Source organism: Manis pentadactyla, chromosome 14 (assembly GCF_030020395.1).
Source record: "Manis pentadactyla isolate mManPen7 chromosome 14, mManPen7.hap1, whole genome shotgun sequence".
Taxonomy (NCBI): Eukaryota; Metazoa; Chordata; class Mammalia; order Pholidota; family Manidae; genus Manis; species Manis pentadactyla.
Window position 1 is genome coordinate 65,414,151 of NC_080032.1, and position 23,187 is coordinate 65,437,337.

The 23,187-nt window shown below is 37.2% G+C and overlaps 1 protein-coding gene across 2 annotated transcripts; it reads left to right on the forward strand.

Annotated features, from left to right (window-relative positions):
- Positions 1-14,805: 14,805 nt before the first annotated feature.
- Positions 14,806-22,572, forward strand: C3AR1 (complement C3a receptor 1). Of its 2 annotated transcripts, none has more exons than XM_036909936.2 (2): positions 14,806-15,003; positions 19,398-22,572. In XM_036909936.2, exon 2 carries the CDS (start codon positions 19,400-19,402, stop codon positions 20,840-20,842), a length of 1,443 nt encoding a protein of 480 aa, XP_036765831.1. In that variant the 5' UTR covers positions 14,806-15,003; positions 19,398-19,399; the 3' UTR covers positions 20,843-22,572. The 2 variants fall into 2 exon arrangements, with proteins under 2 accessions (XP_036765831.1, XP_036765830.1); XM_036909935.2 differs by having other exon boundaries at positions 14,807-15,003; positions 19,393-22,572.
- Positions 22,573-23,187: the final 615 nt, after the last annotated feature.

A 23,187-nucleotide genomic window follows, 5' to 3' on the forward strand; every position in this document is an offset into this window, starting at 1 on the left:
GATAAAAGTTTTCAGCAAAGAACATTATCCTCAATTTGATAAAAGACATCTATGAAAAACCTACAACTAGATCTTGCTTAATGTTTAAATATTGGATGCTTTTCTGCTGGGATGAAGAACAAGTACAAAACAAGGCAAGTGTTACTCTCACCACTTTTGTTCATTGTCATCCCAGTCAATAACAATAGAGCAAGAAAAAGAGTAAGTGTGCAGATTGGGAAGGAAGAAATACAACTGCCTTGACTCATAGGTGACATTATTATGCACATAGAAAATCTGAATGGATCTACTAAAAAAAAAAACAAAAAAAACACAACTGAGTTTACTAAAGTTAAAAGATGTCAGTGTACCAAAATCAATTGCATTTCCAAATACTAGCAATAAACAAATTGAAATTTTAAAAAGAAAAAAACTTTTAAAATAGCATCAAAAACCATGACATATTTTGGGATAAATTTAACATTGCTGAGAGAAATTAAGGTAGATCTCAGTTAATAGAGATATGCCATATTCAAGTATTGAAAGATTTAATATTGTTAAAAGGTCAGTTCTACCAAATTGATACATACAGTGCAATCCCAATCAAAATATGAGCAGGCTTTTTAGTAGAAAGCAACAGCCTGATGTAGAAATGCATATGGAAATGCAAAGATCCTGGAATAGCCAAAACAATTTTGAAAGTTAAGAACTAAAATAGAGAATTTACACTATCCTGTTTCAAGAGTCAGGATACAAGAATTAAGACAGTGTCATATTGACATGAGGTTAGCCAAAAATTGGAAACAAAAAATGTCTATCAACAAGTGAATGGATAAACAAATTGTTGTGTATCCATATAATAGAATGCTGTCATTGATATGCAGTAGTAATAAATAAAGATAAATAGCGATAAAGAGAATCAAACTAATACTCAGTGACAGCAATAAAAAGGTTTGCTACTAATACCCACCATGACATGGATAGAACTCAGAAGCATTATATTGAACAAAAGAGCCAGGCCCAAAAAAGTACATACTGTATGACTCCATTTATGCAAAATTCTGGAAAACTAACCTGTAGTAACAGAATTTAGATGAGTGGTAGCCTGGTGCCAAAGGCAATGTAATTGTATAGGAAGAGGTATGAGGCTATTGTGTGGTGTATGTTGCAGAGGGGATTGACATGTGATGGAAATGTTCTATATCTTTATTGTGGTGTTGGTAACAGAGTGTGTATTAGTCAAGACTCAAAGTGTACACTTAAAATGCATGCATTTTATTGTATGGAAATTATAAGTAAATAAATTTATCTTAAAAAATTTAAAGTCCACCTCTCTGAATCATTCTCCTTTATTTCTCCACTGAATTAACTACTGTAAACAGATTTTTTATATATTCTTTCCTGGCATTATGTATTTATAAGTGTGTGTGTATGTGAGTGTATGAATTTACACAAAGAATCATTGTATACGTCCTGTCTACATTTGGCTTTTTACTTAATACATCAAAACAACTTTCTGTATCAGTACATATAGGTAGACCTCAAACTTTTGAACATTTCATACATTGTATTGAAAGACAACCTATAGGATCTCTTCAAACTAAATTAATAAGATTTACTTCCAAAGAATCAGCCAGCTATTAAAAGATAGTAGAAGCATAGGAGCTTCAAATAAGAAAAGATATTTTTGACATTAATAGTCTTTTCCAAGTCTTTTATTCTTTTTACTGTGACCCACAGTAAGAAGACATTTTAAATTAGGACCCAGTGCACCTATATATACTTGAATTCAAAATCACTGAAACAAAGGTTTCCCAAAATGATACCCTTACTAAATGTGATGGCATTTTGTAGCTTTTATTCTGTTCTAGTCTAGTCTATTTTACATTGTTACTCTAAACCCACGATAATGATTTCAATACCCACTAGTATGTACATCTTGACCCACAGTGAGAAAAATAGAGACATCTAACATTGTTCACCATTTTACAGGTTAAAAAAAAAGTTATGTAGAGGACCAAGAGTCCAAGAGTGTTTCTCATGATTCGATCTTACACTAAGATCATTACATGCATTGTACTCTGCTTTTTGAAAGAGTCATCATATAAACTCTCCACTGGCTATACAATAAAGTCTAGTTTCCTTAGCTGATGATATTCATAATTTTGCCCCCAACTTCTCCTGGAAAAGCCACTTACCTCACATCCTCTTTGTTCTCTCTCATCCCCAATGTCCTTTCTAGCTTAATTGATCACATTGCCGTTATTTTCCAAACACAGCATCTTTGTTCATGCTGAACTTATTTGAACAGATTGAAATGCCTTTCCCATGCATTCCTTGGTAAAATGCTTTCAGATATCATTTCAATATCAATATCTTTAAGGAGCTTTCCTCAACTCCCTAAAAAAATCTAGTAACTCCCTCTATGTTCCCACGACATTTCTTACACTTCAGTTTTTAGTTCTTATCACATTGCATTCACCTCTTTATAAGTATTTTTATATTCCAAGGGCAAGAAACATGTTTGTGTTTCCCAAGAATCTATCACAGTCTCCAGAATATAGTAAGAACTCTATATATTTTGTCGTTGTTAAATGAAAGACATCTTTTCTGTCCATCTTTAACAGCGATAATTTGTTCTTTCCTAATGGAGAAAACTTTGTACCTTAGGTGGAACTCACCTTTTCCTACCACTAGAGGGTAGTAGCTACACAATTCTAAAATTCTGAGCTGGAGAAAGATTCACTGTCCTGGAAATCGAGCTAATTTTCTCATATGTGTGTCTTTACAAATATATGTGATTTAACTAAATTTAACGAAGGAACTTTTGTTGGAAATTATAGAGATATCATCCATCTCAAATATTGACTACTTTTAGATATAATTTAAACAAGAAAAAAAAAGTTGTGGTTTTCTTGACTTACCTCCACCGTAACATATTTTCAGCTCTCTTCTTTACCCACACGCAAAAAAGTTATTTATCACAGATTTTAAATCTTGATTTACCTTTGCTCAGGGTACTGTTATCTATCATGAAATGGTACTTATTAAAGTATAATTTTCCTAAATCCTGGGGTTGCTACAAGTGAAACAATGAGAACTGTAATGAGATTTGAACCATAGTTTACAGATTTTTCTTCCTTAGAGTGGTCTTCAGTGTAATTGAAATTCTGCATTTCACATATCACAGACTTAAATCCTCCACTTATTAAATCATTTGTCCAAAGACACGGTGATACAGTCAAGATTGGACAGGCAACCTACAGTATGGGAGAAAGTATTTGCAAATGACATATCCAGTAAGAAACTAATATCCAAAATATATAAAGAACTCTTACAACTCAACAAAAACAAAACAAAACAAATAACCCACTTAAAAAATGGGCTGAGAACCTGAAGAGACATGTTTCCAAAGAAGAAATACAGATGGCAAACAGGCACATGAAAAGATGCTCCCTATCACTAATCATCAGAGAATGCAAATCATAACCACAATGAGATATCACCTCACATTATCCAAAAGACAAGAAATAACAAGTGTTGGTGAGGATGCAGAGAAAGGGGAACCCACCTACACTGTTGCTGGGAAAGTCAATTCCTGCAGCCACTGTGGAAAGCAATATGGAGTTTCCTCAAAAAACCAAAAATAGAAATGCCACATGACACAACAATTCTGCTTCTGGGAATTTACCCAAAAACAAAATAATTGATTCAAAAAGACATATGCACTCCTTTATTTATTGTAGCATTATTTAAAATAGCCAAGGTATGAAAACAACCAAAGTTCCAACAATAGACAGATGAAAAAGATGTGGTACATATATACATAGAATATTTTTTCAACCATAAAAAAGAAAAATATCTTGCCAATTGCAGCAACATGAATGGACCTAGAGGGTATTATGCTAAGTGAAACAGACAAAGACAAATACCATATAATTTCACTTATATTTGGAAACCAAAAAAAAAATTGGACGAAACAGAAATAGATTCACAGACACAGAGAAAAGATGGGAGTTACCACGGAGGAGGGGTGGGTGAAATAGCAGAAGCAGATGAAAAGGCACAAAATCTCAATTACAATATAAATTAGTCATGGGGATGAAAGTACAACAAAGAGAATATAGTCAGTAATACTGTAATATCTTTCTATGTTGGCAGATAGTAACTACACTGGTTGGAGTGATCATAATAGTGTAGATACCTGTCAAATCACTATGTTGTATATCTGAAAACAACACGATATTAGTATATCAGCTATGCTTCAGTAAAAAAAACCTGGAACCTCACGTCTCATGGTTTACAAATGAGACACGTCACCACATGCTAATACAAGAAGCACCTATGGTACAGCTTCAAGAATAGTACTATTGTGTAGTTTTGTGTGTACATCTATGTTTTTCATTTAATTTATAAACCAAAGCACACAAAGATATATGGGATGTTTATTGCAGAATCTTTATAATTAAAAAATGGAAATAAGTTAAATGTCCATCAATCTGGAATTGATTAATTCCACAAATAAATAAATAATCAAACATATCAATAAAGTACTATGTGCCCATTAAAAACTGAGACTGATCTATGTGTTCAGATATGAAAAGGGAAATTAATAAGTGAAAACAGCAAGGTACAGAAGAAAAAGTATAATATTAGGTCATTTGTATAAAAAATGAATATAAAATATTTAGGTTTGAAAGGCATAAAATAATTATGGAACTATAGCTGAGACCTTTAACAGGGGCTGTTATTTCTGGGAAATGGAAAGAGGACAGGAAGGGAAATAACTTTTCATTTTGTGCCCTTCTTTATGTCACTCATAAAAGTAAATCAAGAACTATTCATATAAAATTTTTAAACATGAAAATAAACTACATATTGCTTATGGAATTATACATATGTAATGAAAGTATAAAAGTGAGTAAGGAAAGAAAAGTGGTTACCTCTGGGGACCAAAGGAGATGAGAGATTGGGGGAAAAGTATATACCTTTAAAAAATACCTGAAGTAAATACAGCAAAATATTAGAACCTGAATAAAGCTCATTAGTTATAACTTAATAATGCTGGTGTTAATCATATTTTTTGTATATTTATTTGTTTGTTTCAAATACTTCATTATAATATAATGGAGACTGGGAGTCCAGGAGATAAAAATTTTTAGTTAGATAGTGAAGAAATGACCTGGTAAATTACTGAGTGATAGGCAAGGGAAACAAAAGCAAAAATGAACAAGTGGGACTACATCAAGCTGAAAAGCTTCTGTACAGCAAGGACACCACCAATAGAACAAAAAAGGCATCCTACAGTATGGGGGAATATGTTCATAAATGACAGATCCGATAAAGGGTTGACATCCAAAATATATAAAGAGCTCACACACCTCAACAAACAAAAAGCAAATCATCCAATTAAAAAATGGGCAGAGGAGCTGAGCAGACAGTTCTCCAAAGAAGAAATTCAGATGGCCAACAGACACATGAAAAGATGCTCCACATCGCTAGTCGTCAGAGAACTGCAAATTAAAACCACAGTGAGATATCACCTCACACCAGTAAGGATCACCACTATCGAAAAGGCAAACAACAACAAATGTTGGTGAGGTTGTGGAGAAACAGGAACCCTCCTACACTGCCGGTGGGAATGTAAACTAGTTCAACCATTGTGGAAAGCAGTATGGAGGTTGCTCAGAAACCTCAAAATAGAAATACCATTTGGCCCAGGAATTCCACTCCTAGGAATTTACCCTAAGAATGCAGCAGCCCAGTTTGAAAAAGACAGATGCACCCCTATGTTTATCGCAGCACTATTTACAACAGCCAAGAATTGGAAGCAACCTAAGTATCCATCAGTAGATGAATGGATAAAGAAGATGTGGTACATATACACAATGGAATATTATTCAGCCATAAGAAGAAAACAAATTCTACCATTTGCAACAACATGGATGGAGCTAGAGGGTATTATACTCAATGAAATAAGCCAGGCAGAGAAAGACAAGTATCAAATGATTTCACTCATATGTGGAGTATAAGAACAAAGAAAAAAACTGAAGAAGCAAAACAGCAGCAGACTCACAGAACCCAAGAATGGACTAACAGTTACCAAAGGGAAAGGGACTGGGGATGATGGGTGGGAAGGGAGGGATAAGGTGGGGAAAGAAAGGGAGCATTATGATTAGCATGTAAAATGTTGGGGGGGCACGGGGAGGGCTGTGCAACACAGAGAAGACAAGTAGTGACTCTACAGCATCTTACTATGCTGATGGACAGTGACTGTAATGGGGTATGTTGGGGGGACTTGGTGATGGGGGGAGTCTAGTAAACATAATGTTCCTCATGTAATTGTAGATTAAAGATACCAAAATAAAAAAAATCACTGAGTGATGTAAGTGATGGCAGAATTATACCTATTATTTAAAATGAGTTTGTGCAATGTTCAAAAACACAAAACACACACACGTATACATGTACATAGAAAGATTCTGCAAAGGATGCACACCTACATTTAATAGCTATCACCTCTTATGGAATGGACTTGGGGAGAAGAGAAGTAGAAAAAGAATTTTAACTTTTTGATTTTACACATGTCTGCATCTGATTCTTACGGTAAGCAATATCAGTGTGTAATTTTTTTTAAATGAACATTCTTAAAAGTTAAAAACACTACACTGGCCTTAAAATGACTTTATGGTGTTTTAATTAAACAGTAAATAAGGTCAGCCACTGACCTAAATCTAGCTCTTCCCACTCCTTGCTCCCCAAAGTTGTGCCGCAGCTACTGTGTCAGGTTAAACTGGCCTAGCTTGTGGATCTGATGGCCTCTATACCTGAGGGGTAATGAATTCTAACTTTATCTATTGCTCTACTGCCATATCCCCAGCGTATAAAACAGTGCCTGGCACGTGATGATGTGTTCATTAAACATCTATAATTTGAATGATAATGACCTAGAGACCTAGAGACAAAAAAAAAAAAAAAAAAGACAGAATTCTAGAACTACAGAATTTAAGATTAAAGCCACTTAGTATTTATGGAGAAAACTACCAGGTCCTACAATTCTGAAAAGCAAAGCATATGTCTCACTTGGAGACACTCAAAGTTCTATATGAGAGCTCCTGAGTTAGGACTCTTTTTCCTGATCTAAGGAAAATAACTGGTTTCCTCCTAGGTGTTCAAGCCTTAGCAGTTACAGAACATGGATAATGATTTGGCCCCAGAGAGGTTTGCAGCAATAACTCATACTTTGAGAATCTCCACTCCATTTGAGGACACAGGTGGCAAGTGCTGGGTGTAATTACGAAAAGGATAAAATGTTAAAGCTACAGGTGTCTGATTTTCATCCTCATTCTGTCATCCTATAGTGCACCCCCAAACACAAACACAACAAAAACAACTTCTACTTCCTACTATGGTTATTAGATTCTGCAGACAATTTACTAAGGAAACACTTGATTTCCAGGGTAATCTCCTTATTCAGTGATGAGTCTTAGAGGACTCTTCTCACAACCCAGACGGCCAAACATTTTTATATCTGCCAATATCCAGTGTTGGCAAGAATGTGGGGCAAAGGGAACTGGTGGGAGTTCAGCAGTACCTAGGAAAGTTGTACATGCTCATACCAGGAGTCCCCCCGCTGAAGCAGAACAACTCCTACAGATGTTCCCTCGGTGCAGCATACATCCAGGAGCTGCGCATAATTAGGAAAAATGCACCAAGATTTCATTGCAGTATTTATCATGTATAACAGCAAGACATTGGAAATAAATGTCTGTCATTGGAACAAATTAACTGTGGCATAAGCATATATAAATAGTGAACATGAATGAGCTGCTTGGTTTGTGTATTAACAAGCATACATCACAAAAACACCATGACGAGTTTGGGGGGAAGGTAAGTTAATAAAAAATAAAATAAGATTGTCCACTTCAACAACGTTCAAAACAGACAAATCTCAAATTGTAGAGTTTTAGGAAATACAGTTAGGTGGCAAAACCATTTTTAAGTGTAAGGAAATGATGAACACCAAATTCCCAATTGTAGATACTGAGGAGGGAGGTACAGGAAGGAGATCAGCGTGACACAGAGGGTACTTTAGAGATACGGGTAGCATTCTACTTCTAAGACGGGATGGTAAGCTCATAGGTAGTTATTTTATTACTTAAAATGCACATATTCACTATAGACACTCATTCAAATGTATTATATACCTCACAATAAAACTTAAAAAGAGGTATGTGAAGCAGCTAAGGTGTCAGTTATTGATTTCAACAATAAACATTCTATGTAACAATAATGATGCTATTACCTAATAGTTACATAGTACCTTTAAGATTACAAAATACATACACTATCTCATTCATTTCTCTTAACAATCTTGCCTGGTAGGTAGTATTATCCCCATTTTCATTAAGAAAATATGTTGACATACAGAAAGGTCATTGACTTGCTCACCCAATATTTAAGTGTCAGGAAAGGAAGATCTTAAATTTCTGATACCAACACACAGCAGCTGCCTCTACCTTATATTTAAATGTTTGTATGTATTAGTAGTATTCCTGTGCCTATGGTTGAGTTACAGCAACAACCAGCATTTATTAAGTACTGAGTACTGTTCTACATGTTAATGTTCATCATAACATGAATCCTCACATCAGATAGGTATTATTATTATCCTGCCCATTTTGCAAATGAAAAAATTGAGACTGTGTGATTAAGCAATTGGCATAGATTCAAGTGTCTCTGAGCCCAGGTCCTTAACCAGTATGCAATTCTGCCTCAGTAATTTGTCCCTTTCCATTCAGAAAATGGACAGAATGTACAACAATCTAAGCAATCATAGCAGATCCCCATTACTCATAGATTCCATATTTGAAAATCTGCCTATTTGCTTAAATTTATTTATAACGGAAATATCAATATTCACCCAACTTCCAGTCATTCTTGGACATGCACAGAGTGGCAAAAAAATTGGGTTCCCTGGAATTGCACATCCACAGCTGAGGTCAAAGCAGGTGGCGCTTTGCCTTCTTTCTTCAGTTCTCATATTGTAAACAAGTGTCCTTTTAACAGCCTATTTAGTGTCACTTTTTTTTTTTTTTGCAGTTTTGTGCTTTTTGTTGGTGATTTTGCTATTGAAAATGGCCCCCAAGCATAGTGCTGAAGTGCTGTATGTAGTGGTCCTAAGCTCAAGAAGCCTGTGATGTGCCTTATGGAGGAAATAGGGGTGTTAAATAAATTTCATCCGGGCTTGAGCTATATTGCTGTTGGTGCAGAAGTCAATGCCAATGAGTCAACGATAGGTATTTTAAAAGCTGCCTTGAAACAGAAGCACACATAAAGCAAGGTGATATATTGATCTGTTGGCCAAACTGCTGTGACCAGAGGCTGGTAGGTAGTATTAGAACCTACCCTCTAGTTACAACCTAACCCTGCATTTCCTCTAGAAGCAGTGGTTCAGCCTCTGCTAATTCAGTGTCCTTGGAGACTTTATAGAGCATGACTACCGGGATTACCAAGAGAAGAGACTGTCTGAGCACTCGCAGGGCGGTGTGGTGGCTGACAGCCTGTGCTCTGGGTCCAGTTCTGCCATTTACAAGGTGCTGTGAACTCAGACAGCTCCTTAGCTTCTTGGCATCTCCATGTCCTTTCTGACGATGAGGTACTTATATTAGCACCTATCTCATCAATTGGGGTTATGAAAGTTAAGTAGCTTACAGCCAGTGAAGTACTCAGCACAGTGTCTGGTCAATAAACTCTCACTGTGCAAGTTATTCTTATTGTTGATACTAATCTACATTTGAAAAAAGAAGTATGTTGTTTAGATCGATGTAAACATTGGCACATTCATTTTTAGTATTTTAGAAGCTACACAACAGAGAACATAATAACTAAAATGGAGTAATCATTGTAACACCATTTGTCCCTACGTGGCTGGCAAATGCAGCCAGTATGGAAAGAACATTTTTTTGAAGTGGGTAGATGTGATATTGTAATAGACAATAAGAAATGTATATCTTGATCTCTGCCCCTGGTTCCTGACACAGAGCTCCTAAAGCCCTTATAAATTCCTAAGTGATAAGAGCATTAGGAGCATCTTTAGTTCTAATATTTGATCTTTGACCCCAGTTCCTGGCACAGGGCTCCTGAAACCTTGTGATTTCTTGGGTGATAGGAGTGTCTTTTGTTCTAATGAGGTGACTCTGGGTGGGTTCCTAGATGGGGGCTCCGAAAAGAGAAAGCCATGATTAGAAGCTTGGAATTTCCAGCCTTGTCCCCCTTCTCTTGAGAAGGAAGAAGGGCTGAAAATAGAGTTAATGATTGATCATGCCTACCTGATAAAAGCTCCATAAATATCCCAAAGTATGGGATTCAGAAAGCTTCCAGATTGGTAAACACATCCATACTGGGTGGATGACATACCCCAGCTCCACAGGAACAGAAGTCCTGTACTCAGGACTCTCCCAGACCTCACCCTACGTATGTCTGTACATTGCTATCCTTTAATAAACTGGCAAACACAAGTAAGTGTTTCCCTGAGTTCCACGACCCACGCTAGTGAATAATTGAATCCAAGAGGAAGGGGGTCATAAGAACCCTCTGATGTGCAGCCAAGATGGGCATAAGTTTGTGGGTTAGTAACCTGGGGACCTACTACTTGTGATTAGCATCTAATGTGGGGTAGAGTCTTATGGGACTCATCCCTTAACCTCTGGGATCTGACACTCTCTCTAGGCAGAGAGTGTCAGAATTGAGTTAAATTGTAGGACATCCAGTTGGTGTCACAAAATTGTTTGCTGGGGGAAGAAAAAACACGTTTTTAGGATCAGAAGTGTCAGAAGTGAAGTATCAGCTGTGTGCATGTAAAGGTGACACACAGCAGATGGAGAACTGGATTTTTCCCTACATAGAGGGAAAAACTGGGTGTTTTTCCAACCAGTATCATATCATTTTCTTGCATTCTAGTGGAAATGAAATGGGGAAGAGAAGTCAAAGTAGAGAGGAAATGAAGAAGACATTTTCTAAATAATGCAACAAGTAGAATAGCTAACCTAAAAAAATTCATCAAAATGTACTCAAAAATCGATCTAAACCTACATTTAGGAGAGCCATCTACCCCTCAATAGTCCTGAATCCTGTCCCCACTAAAAACATTTCCAGGGCTTCTCATTAGATTAGATAAACACAGAGCAAAGCCTTGTCCCCTTCTCCACTTCCGGTTTCATGGGACTAAAGTCACAAAGGGTGTCATGAAACATGTGCCTACACTCAGTTTACTTCCCCTCCAATCCTGCTTCATTTGCTGTCCTAGATGCATACTTGATATATATTATAATAGGAAATCAATGGCCAAGAAATCAATAGAAGAAACAAAGTTTGTTAAGTTTTCTTTAAACCATTCAGGTTTGAATGATTATCATGCCAAAGTTGGCTGATATCTTTCAAGACCCAGGCATAAATTCATCAGATATTTGTTATTATGATGTGATTAAGTTTTTTTTGTTGTATTTACTTTTCTACTGAACTACTGAATTTCTAGGTGACTTTGTTGTTCAGTCTGTGTTTCTACTTGGTTTAGTATAACTGAGCATAATTAGTTATGTTATAGGGAGTAGAGAGTTCGTCTATTCTGTATCCTTGAGGGCCATGGGTTAGGATGTCATTTGACAGAAAGGATGCCACTTCAGAACAGGAAGGGAATATTCTGTAAATTATTTGCTACATGTCCAAGATGGAGATTGGTTTTGATATGATAGACTACTGGGAACCACATTAGTTTTTTGACATACTAATTGTTAACATTGACTGAGTGTTCATTTGCCGGTACTGCCATGCACATTTTAATTTATTTGTTCTTAATAATCCTACAGAGAAGATACAGTGAATACTCCCTGAATCAGTCATTACCCAGCCAGGAAAGTAGAAACCACTGTGGGTACTTCAAACAGGGTATTTAATGCAAGGATTTGGGTACAAATGTGTTAGAAGGACTAGAGGAATAGGAGAAGATGGTATAACTGCAGGAGACTGTATTCCTAGAATTCAAAGAGAAAAATGTAAAAGGGTGTTACCTGGAACAACAAGCATGTGCTTGTCTTTGAGGCTGAAAGGTCTTGCTGGTGCTTGGCAGGAATTTAGGAACCCACAGGCCTGTAGCTGGTAGGGAAACCAGTAATCCTGTTAGAGCCCACAGTTGCCAGTGGCTGCCATGACCACACCTGCCCTCTCTGTTGTGGAAGCTTATAAATTTTTAATTAGATATTAAACAAAACAGAAGGGAACCTCATAAATTCCCCCACATTTTCCACATTACAGCACAAAACACTAGCATTTTATAAGAAGGGATAGAAGTCATCCAGAAACAGGGATGTTCTATTCACAAGATGTTTTCACTAAGTTCCTTGTTGATCTGAAAATCCAAGGAATACAGCTGCACTCTCTCTCTCACTGGTTTTAATTGCTCTATAATCTTTAAAGAGGACCCAGTTAAACTGAATCCATGCCAAAAACAACTTTAAAGACTAAAATTAACTCTCTAAATTATATTCAAAGTCAACCTCCTTTTCAATGAAACATCTATTGGTTCATTCATTTGTGCCCCAAATGTGTTATACCAGGCAACGTAGCAGGCAACTGGAGATAGAAACAAATTCACGGTCCACAGGCCACAGAGGCAGATAATGTGCTATTTTACGGCACCTATTAGTGTCTATCAAATTTCTACCTGCTCTTCAGTGCATCATCTTCCTGTTTACTTCAGTGCGAATCAGCCTTTCTTCAATGTTCTCAGGGTATGGTGGGCCCTCCTAGGCAGCCCTTACTCTATTATGAATATGTACACCTCTCATTGTTTCTGCATCTCCTACAGTAAAAAGCCTAGTGTCTGTCGTAGGAGCAGAGTACGTGTGTATGACATTGAACCTTACCTTTCACAAGTGGAAAAGATACTCTCACCACTGTTGGTGGGAGTGAAAATTGATGGAGTCTCTGTAGTGAGAAATTCCGTATCTTTCAAAAAAATCTAAATGCACATTCTTTTAGATTTAGAAATTACAATCCTAAGAATCCGTTCTATGGAAATAGTCACAGATGTGTAAAATAGAACAGTGCTCACTGAAGCATTGTATGTGACAGCTTTAAAATTGGATAAAAACAATATCCATCAACAGGGGAATAATTGATTAAATGGATTAATATGGAACCATTTAAAAACGTGGACTATTATGTCCTACTATGAAATGATAAATGGGAAAAGCAGAATAAAACAGGTGTAATGGAATTACATTTGTGCTTATGAAAGAGGTTACCTCCTGGGAGTGGAATTAGGTTAACTAAGTGTTCAGGAAATTTCAATTTTTACTTTAATTCTTCTATATTTAAATTTTTTATCATGGGAATGAATTTCTCTCTATATATGTATTTTTATATATATGCATATATATATATACACGTGTGTGCATATATATATAAAGTGCATGTTATGTGCATATATATATATACTTACAGTAAGTGTCTTTTGTATGTTACATGTCTCTGCTTTCTAAATACGTTCATTATTCAACGTTTCCAAATATTGGGCTAAAAAGACTGACCATAATTAATACAATGACATGCAATAGCATGGAAATATGTCCTGATACAGGGTTCGGTGAAAAAGAAGTCATAAAATCCCATGTAAATTATAATCACATTTTTGTTTGAAACTACCTTTTTTAGAAAATGCATTGCACATAGAAATAATTCACAAAGAATGAAAACTAATGTATTAAAAAAATAGTTACTTTCTGGAAGTAGAATGAGAGATAAAAACTTTCATCCTTTTACCCTTTATACCTCTCTATTATTTCAATTAATCTCTCTTGTAAGTATATACAGTTTTTGAAATTAGGTAATAACAATGGAAATTAACTAATTAAATCTCCATTGTTGGCATTTTTCTTGGGTCTTTCTTCTTCAGAAATATTCCATGGTGATTGGAATACAAACAAGTAGAGAATCAGATATTATTGTTTGGACAATCAGTTGTTTAATACTGACTGAAACATTCACCACAGGCAACGGTGCTCACATGCACTGGACTCAAACTTCATTTCATATGTAACGTGTAAAAGAATAATGTGAGTGAAAATTCTTTATGAGGGGGGTCCTTGAAGCAGGAATCATTGCTCAAAGTTCTTGTTCAGTCTCCTGCCCTAACTTCTTAATGAAACACACTCTGAGCAACTAGACCCCTGCCCATCCCCCAGGGCCTGGATACTCTCCCACCCACCTGTTTCGGCCTATGCTCACTTAAACACTAAACAGCTTAGCTACCTTTTTCTGCCTATAGGAGACCTGTAGTTCCTTAAGGCCCTGCCAGATCTTAGTTCTGCCACAGGGCTTTCCTTGATGCCCCAGGCTAAATACACCCCAGACTGTTAATTTCCACTACTTTTCTGTCCTTATGGCTATCATTACAATCTGTGTTTTGTGTATGGGTGCATATTCCCATTAGATTGGGAATCTTTAGAGATTACAACATAGTTTAAATAATCTGCTTTTGGCCTAGCATCTTTCTTTACGCATATTAAGCCATTTAATAAGAGATGTTATTTGAGATTCATTATATGGGAGTGTGCAGGTCATTCCTCCCAACCACTCCCACCCTCACCCTCACCTACCAGAGGGTCATTTTTGTTCATTTCTAAAACAAAACAGAACACACCTATGTAGTACTCTCTCTAATACGTACTCTGTGTACTGCAGCAACATCTGGGATTCAAGCCCTTCCACTTCTGCTTTTTCACCTTTATCTGAAACATTTAGAAGGGACTGCCTTTGAAACTCTTCTGTGAAGTCAGATGGTAGTCAAAACTGCAGAGTTTCATTTACCATCAGAAACGAACAGGGAGCTGGAAGGGGAAGCACTCTGCAAGTTTCCTAAACACACTTCATGACGTGATAGTGATTTAAGTGTGAGGACCAGAAAGGGCTCGTGGTGGCCACCAGATCCGTGCAGAAGCTTTCAGCCATTGTCTCATCTTTTTGGTAAGAAAATCTAGATCCACCAGTGACTTGTGCCTGGCTTGTTTTGCTTATTATAGATAGCGATTTGAGGATCATTATCTTCAGTTTCCTTCATTATATTCTGTCCCCAACTTTTGTGTTAGCCCATGTCCACCTGTCTTTTTCTTAATATTCCACATTTTGTTTAACTTTGCTCTTATTATTTTCATTCCGGAACTAACGGGGAATTTTTATCTCATTTTTCCCTCTCTTAAATTAGCTATGTTTCTCCTTCTGAACTTTGATTTCAGCTTTCCCTAGTTGTTTTGCTTTTTGAATCATTGAATAATCTATTTTATATATGTGTGTGTGTATTTTTCTCATTCCATTTCCTTTTTTTTATTTTATTCTTTATTTCTAGTGATTCTATCATTAGTATTTGGTCCTGGAATCTACTTCCCTTTCCCTTTCATAGTTGAGTTTGAGTTTCAGTATTTTATTTATCGTTTTGATTACTGTTGGCCAGTTTAGTATTGAAATCTAAAAAAGAAGAAAAAAAATAGCCTCTACTTATCTTAAATGTCAATGTACTTTTCAGCCAAAACACTTGGGGAAATGTAAAAAGTGCTCTTGTTCTGAAAGACTTTTAAGGCACTGACTCATACATACTTTCATTGAGACAGATAATATGTGGTATTTAAAACAGAGCTCCCAGATAATTCCAATTCTTTATCTTGGAATTTTGCTCTTTTCTGTCTTTATTGCTTCAATTTGTGCAGCTGTCAGTACCTTGGCCTGTCTTAGTACCAAAGGCTTTTCAGTTGTGATTCTTTGTGGTGAAGGGGTATGGGCTGACAGTCATTGGACTGAGGATCTGAGAACCCTCCTAGATGTGCATATGTGAAAGTCACCTAATTTTCTGCATTCAGTGTTGAAAACTGCAAAATAAAAATAGAAACAAGGAGAGTTGATAGCTGTTTCCTTTCAGACCCAGAACTCTATAACTCTATCCTTCTCTCTCTGGTGGATCTGTACATATATCCTACGTCAAAGGAGGACATTAGATCAGCTGCCATGCACAACAGAAATCCTAATAGTATTAAGTATTGAGTAAGGGGAATAATAGTTACTTCTTCTTTTTTGTTTTGTTGACTCAGTTATTTTAACTTCTGCTAATCATGTAAGAAGACCCTGTGACATTTGGTTAACTCAGCAGAACTACGTCTAAGTCACAAAAGTATTTTGGGCCTCTATGAGAGGAAACATAAAATGTTATTACAATCAGAAAGAATTTGGAACTGGAAAACAAAAAGGAAGTTAGAAGAGGCAGCATCCTTACTGGATTAAATGGATGAGAATAAGAATTTTTAATTTAGTTGAAAACAGAAAAAAAAGTAAAACTCCAAAGTGAGCATTCATCCATTCAAATAATCTTTGTTGTTTATGTCATATAATGCATTGTGCTAAATTCTATGGAACAAGCATTTAAGAATGAGACTCATTTTTGCCATCATGAAATTTAAGGCCAGAATAATAGATAAGACAGCCACAGTAATTATTATAATACAAGATTTGTCATTGTTCAGAGGCTATGAAAAGAGGTTCAACTCACACAGACACAAATTTAAGAGACTGAAGAACTGATTTCCAATTGGGATTATAAGAGGAGAGAGGTTTCAAGGAAGGTATAATATTTGAGCTTGATCTTGAAGAATGGCTAGGATTTCAACAGGTAGAGATTAAGGATGGAGGAGGTTAAAGTGAAGGACATAGTTCCAGACAGAAGTAAACAGCATTAGCTAAGGAATAGATAACAGCGTTAACATGGAATAGTGAGTTGTTCAGGACAGCTTGAAGCTGGGTGTGTTTTCAGGAGGGTTCAGAATTAGGGGAGAATAATGTCACAGAGGCCAAGAGAAGAGAGTATTAAGGAGTCAATGCAACAAATGACATATATTGTAGAGGATGAAGACAGAAAAAGAGATGCTTGGATTTGTCATTTAGGGGAAATTTTAGTGGAGTGATAGGGGCAGAAGACAAATTACAAAGGGTTAAGGAGTAAGTGGTAAGAACAACAGACCTCAAAACAAGCCAGTATCCTTGAAAAAAAAAGAGAAGTTATCCTAAATCAAGAGATTTAAGAAACTCAACAACCTGATGTGAAGTGTGACCCTAGACTGGATATGATTGTGGGCAAATCAGCTAGAAAAGAAATTTGGGGCAATTTGGAAAAAATTGGTATTGACTAAGTATTCCTTAAGGTACAACCTTAATGTATAATGTGGAGACTGCTAAGTAAAAAAAGCAAGCAGTTCATAAAACAACATGCATTTATTACCTCTGAAGAGTAGGTCTAGGCTTTGGGAATGCAGAGAACTGTTATTTGCTATAAACTTTCTAGCGTAAGTTTTTTGTTTTTTGTTTTTACCATGCATCATATATTATTTTGATTTAAAAACAATACCTGTTAAAGTTACTTTACTTAATGCCCAAGATAAAATGTTGTTACTGTTAGAGCCACTTATGTCCATCAGCCACTCTTTAAGCCTACTTAGACTGAACTGTTTACAGAGTTATACATGAGTTAGGGACAGTGCCTCAGCAGATCCTTCTGCCTCAGTGAAGTTCCCGGTATGTCAAACAAACACGCATTTACATTCATGCTCATAGCTGCATTATTCACAATAGCTAAAAGGAGAAAGCCACTCAAATGTCTATCAACAGATGAATGGATATGCAAAATGTGGTAGAAACATACAATGGGATAGTATTCAGCCTTAAAAAGCAAGGAAAGCCTTTCCCTCATTTGGGGAGTATAACAACTAAGCAAAACTGAAGGACCAAAACAGCAATACTCACAGACCCCAAGAAGGGACTAGCGGTTACCAAAGGGGAGGGGTGGGAGAGAGCGGGAGGGGATTGAGGGGTATTATGATTGGCACACATGGTGGGGGGGGATCATGGGGAAGACAGTGTAGCACAGAGAAGGCAAATAGTGACTCTGTGGCATCTTACTACACCGATGGACAGTGACTGCAATGGGGTATGGGGGGAGACATGATAATATGGGTGAATGCAGTAACCCCATTGTTTTTTCATGTGAAACCTTCCTAAGAGTGTATATCAATAATACCTTAATAAAAAAAAAAGGCAAGGAAATCCTGACACATGCTACAACGTGATGAACCTAGAGGACATTATGCTAAATGAAATAAGCCAGTTATAAATGACTAATGTTGTATGATACCATCCATATGAGGTATCTAGAATAATCAAATGCATAGAAACAGAAAGTAGAATGGTGATTTCCAGGGGCTCAGGGAAGAGGGAAGTGGGGAGATGTTGTCTAATAGGTACACAGTTTCAGTTTCACAAACTGAAAAAATTCTGGAGACCAGTTGCACAATAATGTGAATATACTTAACACAGCTATACACTTAAAAATGGCTTAAGATGGTAAATTTTGTTACATGTTTTTTACCACAATTAAAAAATTTTAAAGACTGATATGCACAGCATGATGTAGTTTCATCAAATTTTGCTTAACAAAAAATACACACACACACACACACACACACACACACACACATATATATAAAAGATCCAGAAGGATGTAAATTAAGGTGCTAAAATAGTAACCATTGACTGGTGGCATATAAAAAATAAAAAACAATTTTATTTTCTTATTTTTGCTTTCTATATTTTCCAATTTTCTTCATGCCTATTTACTGCTTCTCTAATAATAAAGCTATTTTCCAGTTATATTCATTAAAAAACAAATAAATGAGAATCAAATGATGGGTGGTGAGGAAGTTAATGCAAGGAGGGTAAACAACTCTCGAGAAATTTTAGAGCAAAAGGAAAAGATGAGGCTGTATCTAAAAAACATACCGAGTCTGGAGCAGCCCCTCTCTGGTGATGAGCCCTTTGACAACCTGGTGGAGGGAATGAACAGACCTTCTGCCCCCAGATAAATGAAGCTGATGTAAAGTTCCACTTGCACATACCATTCCAGGTGGTGATGGAGCTTCTCATGCCCTTTCATGGATCTCAAGCTGGGAACCTCTGGTCTAGAAGCTGCTATTTGTTTGTCCATTTAGCCTGTTGGTTTGTTTTTCACAGGGGATGTTAAGTAAGGAAAGGAACCAGTGGAAATTAGAGATTGAAAGTGCAAGAAAGAGGAGAGAAACTTACATTGACAGGACTTCCAAATGAAATTATTACTTTGACACACATTTGAATTGATACAGTAGATTTTAAATTGTTTATCAGAGAATGTGCATGGTTCAATGTGAAGTCAAGGAATACAAAGTAAAATGATGGGAAGGCCTTTGTGGGTCTACATCTTTACAGGAGAAGGTTAGACTTCTAAGAATAGGCACTTTTTAAAATGATAGTGCTAACATTTTTCTGTTTATATTTTTATAGAAGTTTAGCAATGGAGTCTTTCTCTGCTGAGACCAATTCAACTGACCTCCCCTCACAGCTCTGGGATAAACCCCAGGTAATTCTCTCCATGGTCATCCTCAGCCTCACTTTCCTGTTGGGGTTGCCAGGCAACGGGCTGGTGCTGTGGGTGGCCGGCCTGAAGATGCAGCGGACAGTGAACACAGTGTGGTTTCTCCATCTCACGCTGGCGGACTTTCTCTGCTGCCTCTCCTTGCCCTTTTCCCTGGCTCACTTGGCTCTCCAGGGACACTGGCCCTACGGCTGGCTCCTGTGCAAGCTCATCCCCTCTGTCATCATCCTCAACATGTTTGCCAGCGTCTTCCTGCTAACGGCCATTAGCCTGGACCGCTGTCTTTTGGTGCTCAAGCCGATCTGGTGCCAGAATCACCGCAATGTGAGGACAGCCTTCACCGTCTGTGGATGTATTTGGGTAGTGGCCTTTATAATGTGTATACCTGTGTTCATGTACCGGGAAATGTTCACTGTAGATGACCATAATATGTGTGGCTACAATTTTGATCTCTACAGCTCACTAGACTATTCAGACTTCACCTTTGATGTGCTGGAAAACAGGACTGTTAACAACTCCATCATTCAGCTGCCTGGGGAAATGGATGACAGGTTAGAATCTTTCTCTTTACAAACAAATGATCATCCTAGGACAGCCACTGCTGTCCTATATTCTGAAGCATTGCAAACACCTTCTGGAGACTCACTCGCTGTGGATGCAGCTAGATCACCTGGTCAACATCCATATTATAATTTACTTAAGTCTGCTGGTGAGGTCTCACCTACAATTCCAAGTGGGTTTCCCATTGAAAATCACAGAACTATCCCTCTGGACAACTCTGATGCTTTTTTCTCTACTGATTCAGAGCTTTTCTCTGGTGTTTCCAGCAATTATTTATACACATATTATTTCCAGGATGATAATTTATACCAATTTGCATATGACATTCAAGTGCCAACAGCCCTGGTGGCAATGACCATCACTAGACTAGTGGTAGGTTTCCTGCTGCCCTTGGTTGTCATGGTGACCTGCTACGGCCTCATCATTTTCCGACTACGACGGGCCAGCTTCAACAAGTCTTGGAGCAAAACCTCGCGAGTGGCCACAGCTGTGGTGGTTGTCTTCCTTGTCTGCTGGGCTCCGTACCACATTGTTGGAGTCCTATTATTGCTGATTGACTCAGAAAATCCCTCTAGAGAAGCTCTGCTGTCCTGGGACCATGTGTCCCTTGCTCTAGCATCTGCCAATAGTTGCTTGAATCCCTTCCTCTATGCCCTCCTGGGGAAAGATTTTAGGAAGAAAGCAAGGCAGTCCATAAAGGGCATTCTGGAGGCAGCTTTCAGTGAGGAGCTCACACATTCTACCAGCTGTACCCCAAACAAAGTCTCTTTGGGAAGAAACAGCATCAGTACAGCTGTGTGAAAATATGAAGCAGCTGCCCTGGGCACAGGTTCTTAGGAATTCACCCAGTGCAAAATGTTTCTAAGGATGAGGGATATGGTGGGCAGGGGACCTTCAGGAAAACCATCAAAGCATCAATTCAGAGGCCTTCAAAGTCTGGTCCCAGACTAGTGACATCAGCTTCACCTGGAAACTTGTTAGAAACACAGAGTCTTAAGTCCCACCCCAGACTTGCTGAATCAGAATCTCTGGGGGTGGGTCTCAGCAAGTGTTCTAACAAGCTCTCTTGTTTCTGATGAATGCTGAATTTGAGAATCTCTGCAAGAATTAGTTTGTTCCTATCCCAAACTAAGCCATGTGAGATGAATGAAAATCTAGTCAGCTTTAAAATGATGTTTCCATCACTACATTTTTTTCTTTGGTATTATCTAAGTCCCCTCCCAGATTCAATTTAAAACCTTTTCTTCTGGTCCCACCTGCATGAAAAATGATCATTTACTCTATGGCTTTGTTGTGCTGATCGTGGTGATGTTTTTGAATGAAAAAAAAAAAAGGTTCAAGATGAAGTCTATGAAATTTTAGCATTATTGTCATTGTGTATTATGTAGCATATTGTGTAGACGTACTGCTAAGGCATCTAAAAACTTACTCATGAAACGGTGTGTAAGCTGCGGTTCGGGAATCTCCCTTCTCTGTTTATCTGCCTTTTGATAGAGCCATCTATCTTTCATTCCTTTTCTTAAGTTGTCAATTCCCTTAGTCCTCCTTTGCCTCTAAATAGTCTTCCACATTTGACTTTGCGCCTCTAATAACGTCTAAATTCATAAGATTCAGATTATTTCCTGCCTTTTGCTCCAAATTAAGATTTCCTAAGAAACTCATCTCAAATGAAAGGAGAAAGAGGGTGGGTGTGGAGCCTCCCTTTTGGAATTCACCCCAGCCTGTTTGAGCACCCTTAGGAGTACCATCCAACTTCTAAACACGTGACTCTAGGTATGTTTCTTTCACACCAAAATTACCAGACATACCTTTGCATTTTAAAAATTAATGTTTATCTTTACCAAAGCAATACATGCACATAATTTAAAGAGAATTCCAGGCTTATAATGAAATATAAGGAGTTTCTCATCACACTCTGCCCAACCAATCCCTCCTCCCAACCCCACTTCCCAGAGATAACACTCGCGACAATTTTACGTTTCTTCTATTTAACCATGTTTCTAAGTCATGTGCTTATGCTGCTAGTTTTTGCAAGCATGTTAAAATGACTTTTTGTTTTGAAAGATGAATTTTATCCACATTCTTTACTTTTTTATCCAGCATCTCAATATTCATTCATTTGTTCATGACCACACATTTTCGACTTGTCTATCCATTCCAGCCAATATATAGCTTTAAAAAAACATTATTCAACTCTACATAACCTCATTTTTCTCTGTACATGAACTTTTATGTGTTAAACCTCTAAAACTTCAAGTTTATACAACATAGCCTCATCTAAGCTGAATACAATGACTTAATCTAAAAAATGAGATACTTTAGGCTTGCAAGGCACTATTATTTGTTCAATAGATGAGGTGAAGGTCTGGACTACAAGTAAATTATAAAGTAGCCAACTCAAACCATTAGGAATTCTTTGTAAGGTAAGGTAATGTCTGACATGATGTAGGATTTGCAAAGCTACCTTTCAGCTTAATCTGCTTATGTATTTGATGTGAATAAATATATGCTTTTTGATGGTTCTTTGCAAAGCTGATTCATGGATTCTTTTGTTTGACACTCAGAATATATCATAATCTACAGTAAATAAATTTCATGGTGGGTAGCTGTAGGATTGCTATAATGGCTTAGCGAGGCTTCTGGAAATCCCAATGCATCTCACAAGACCCTGAGTATGAGTCCCAAACTCCTGGAGCTAGTGTATAGGATATTAGGGTGAACGATCTTAGCACAGTTATAAGATTCAATAGTTGGCATGTCTGGACTCCTTCTGAGAGTTCCATTTATCTTGGACATATATTCTGAAAAAATTCTTACATTTGGAATGTTCTCACTTCTGATGAAAAACTGGTGAGTACCTCAAAGTGTTCACAGAAGTTGCAGATAGGGACCCAACTCCTTCTCAAACTGCAGTCTCTTTAATCTTTAAAACATCTCAGAAATGTAAGCAAGGTGGCCTAGTCCACACACCAAGCTTCAGGGGGTGTAAGCTGCCTCTCCCAACAACATTTCACTGTATTTAATAAAATTTGGAAAAAGGAATGTTAACAGTATGGTTTTCGCTATTCTTTCTCATCAATCTTATAAGAACTTCAGGGTTAACAAACACAGTGGTGGGATGTGGGGAAGACACAAAAAGCCAACTG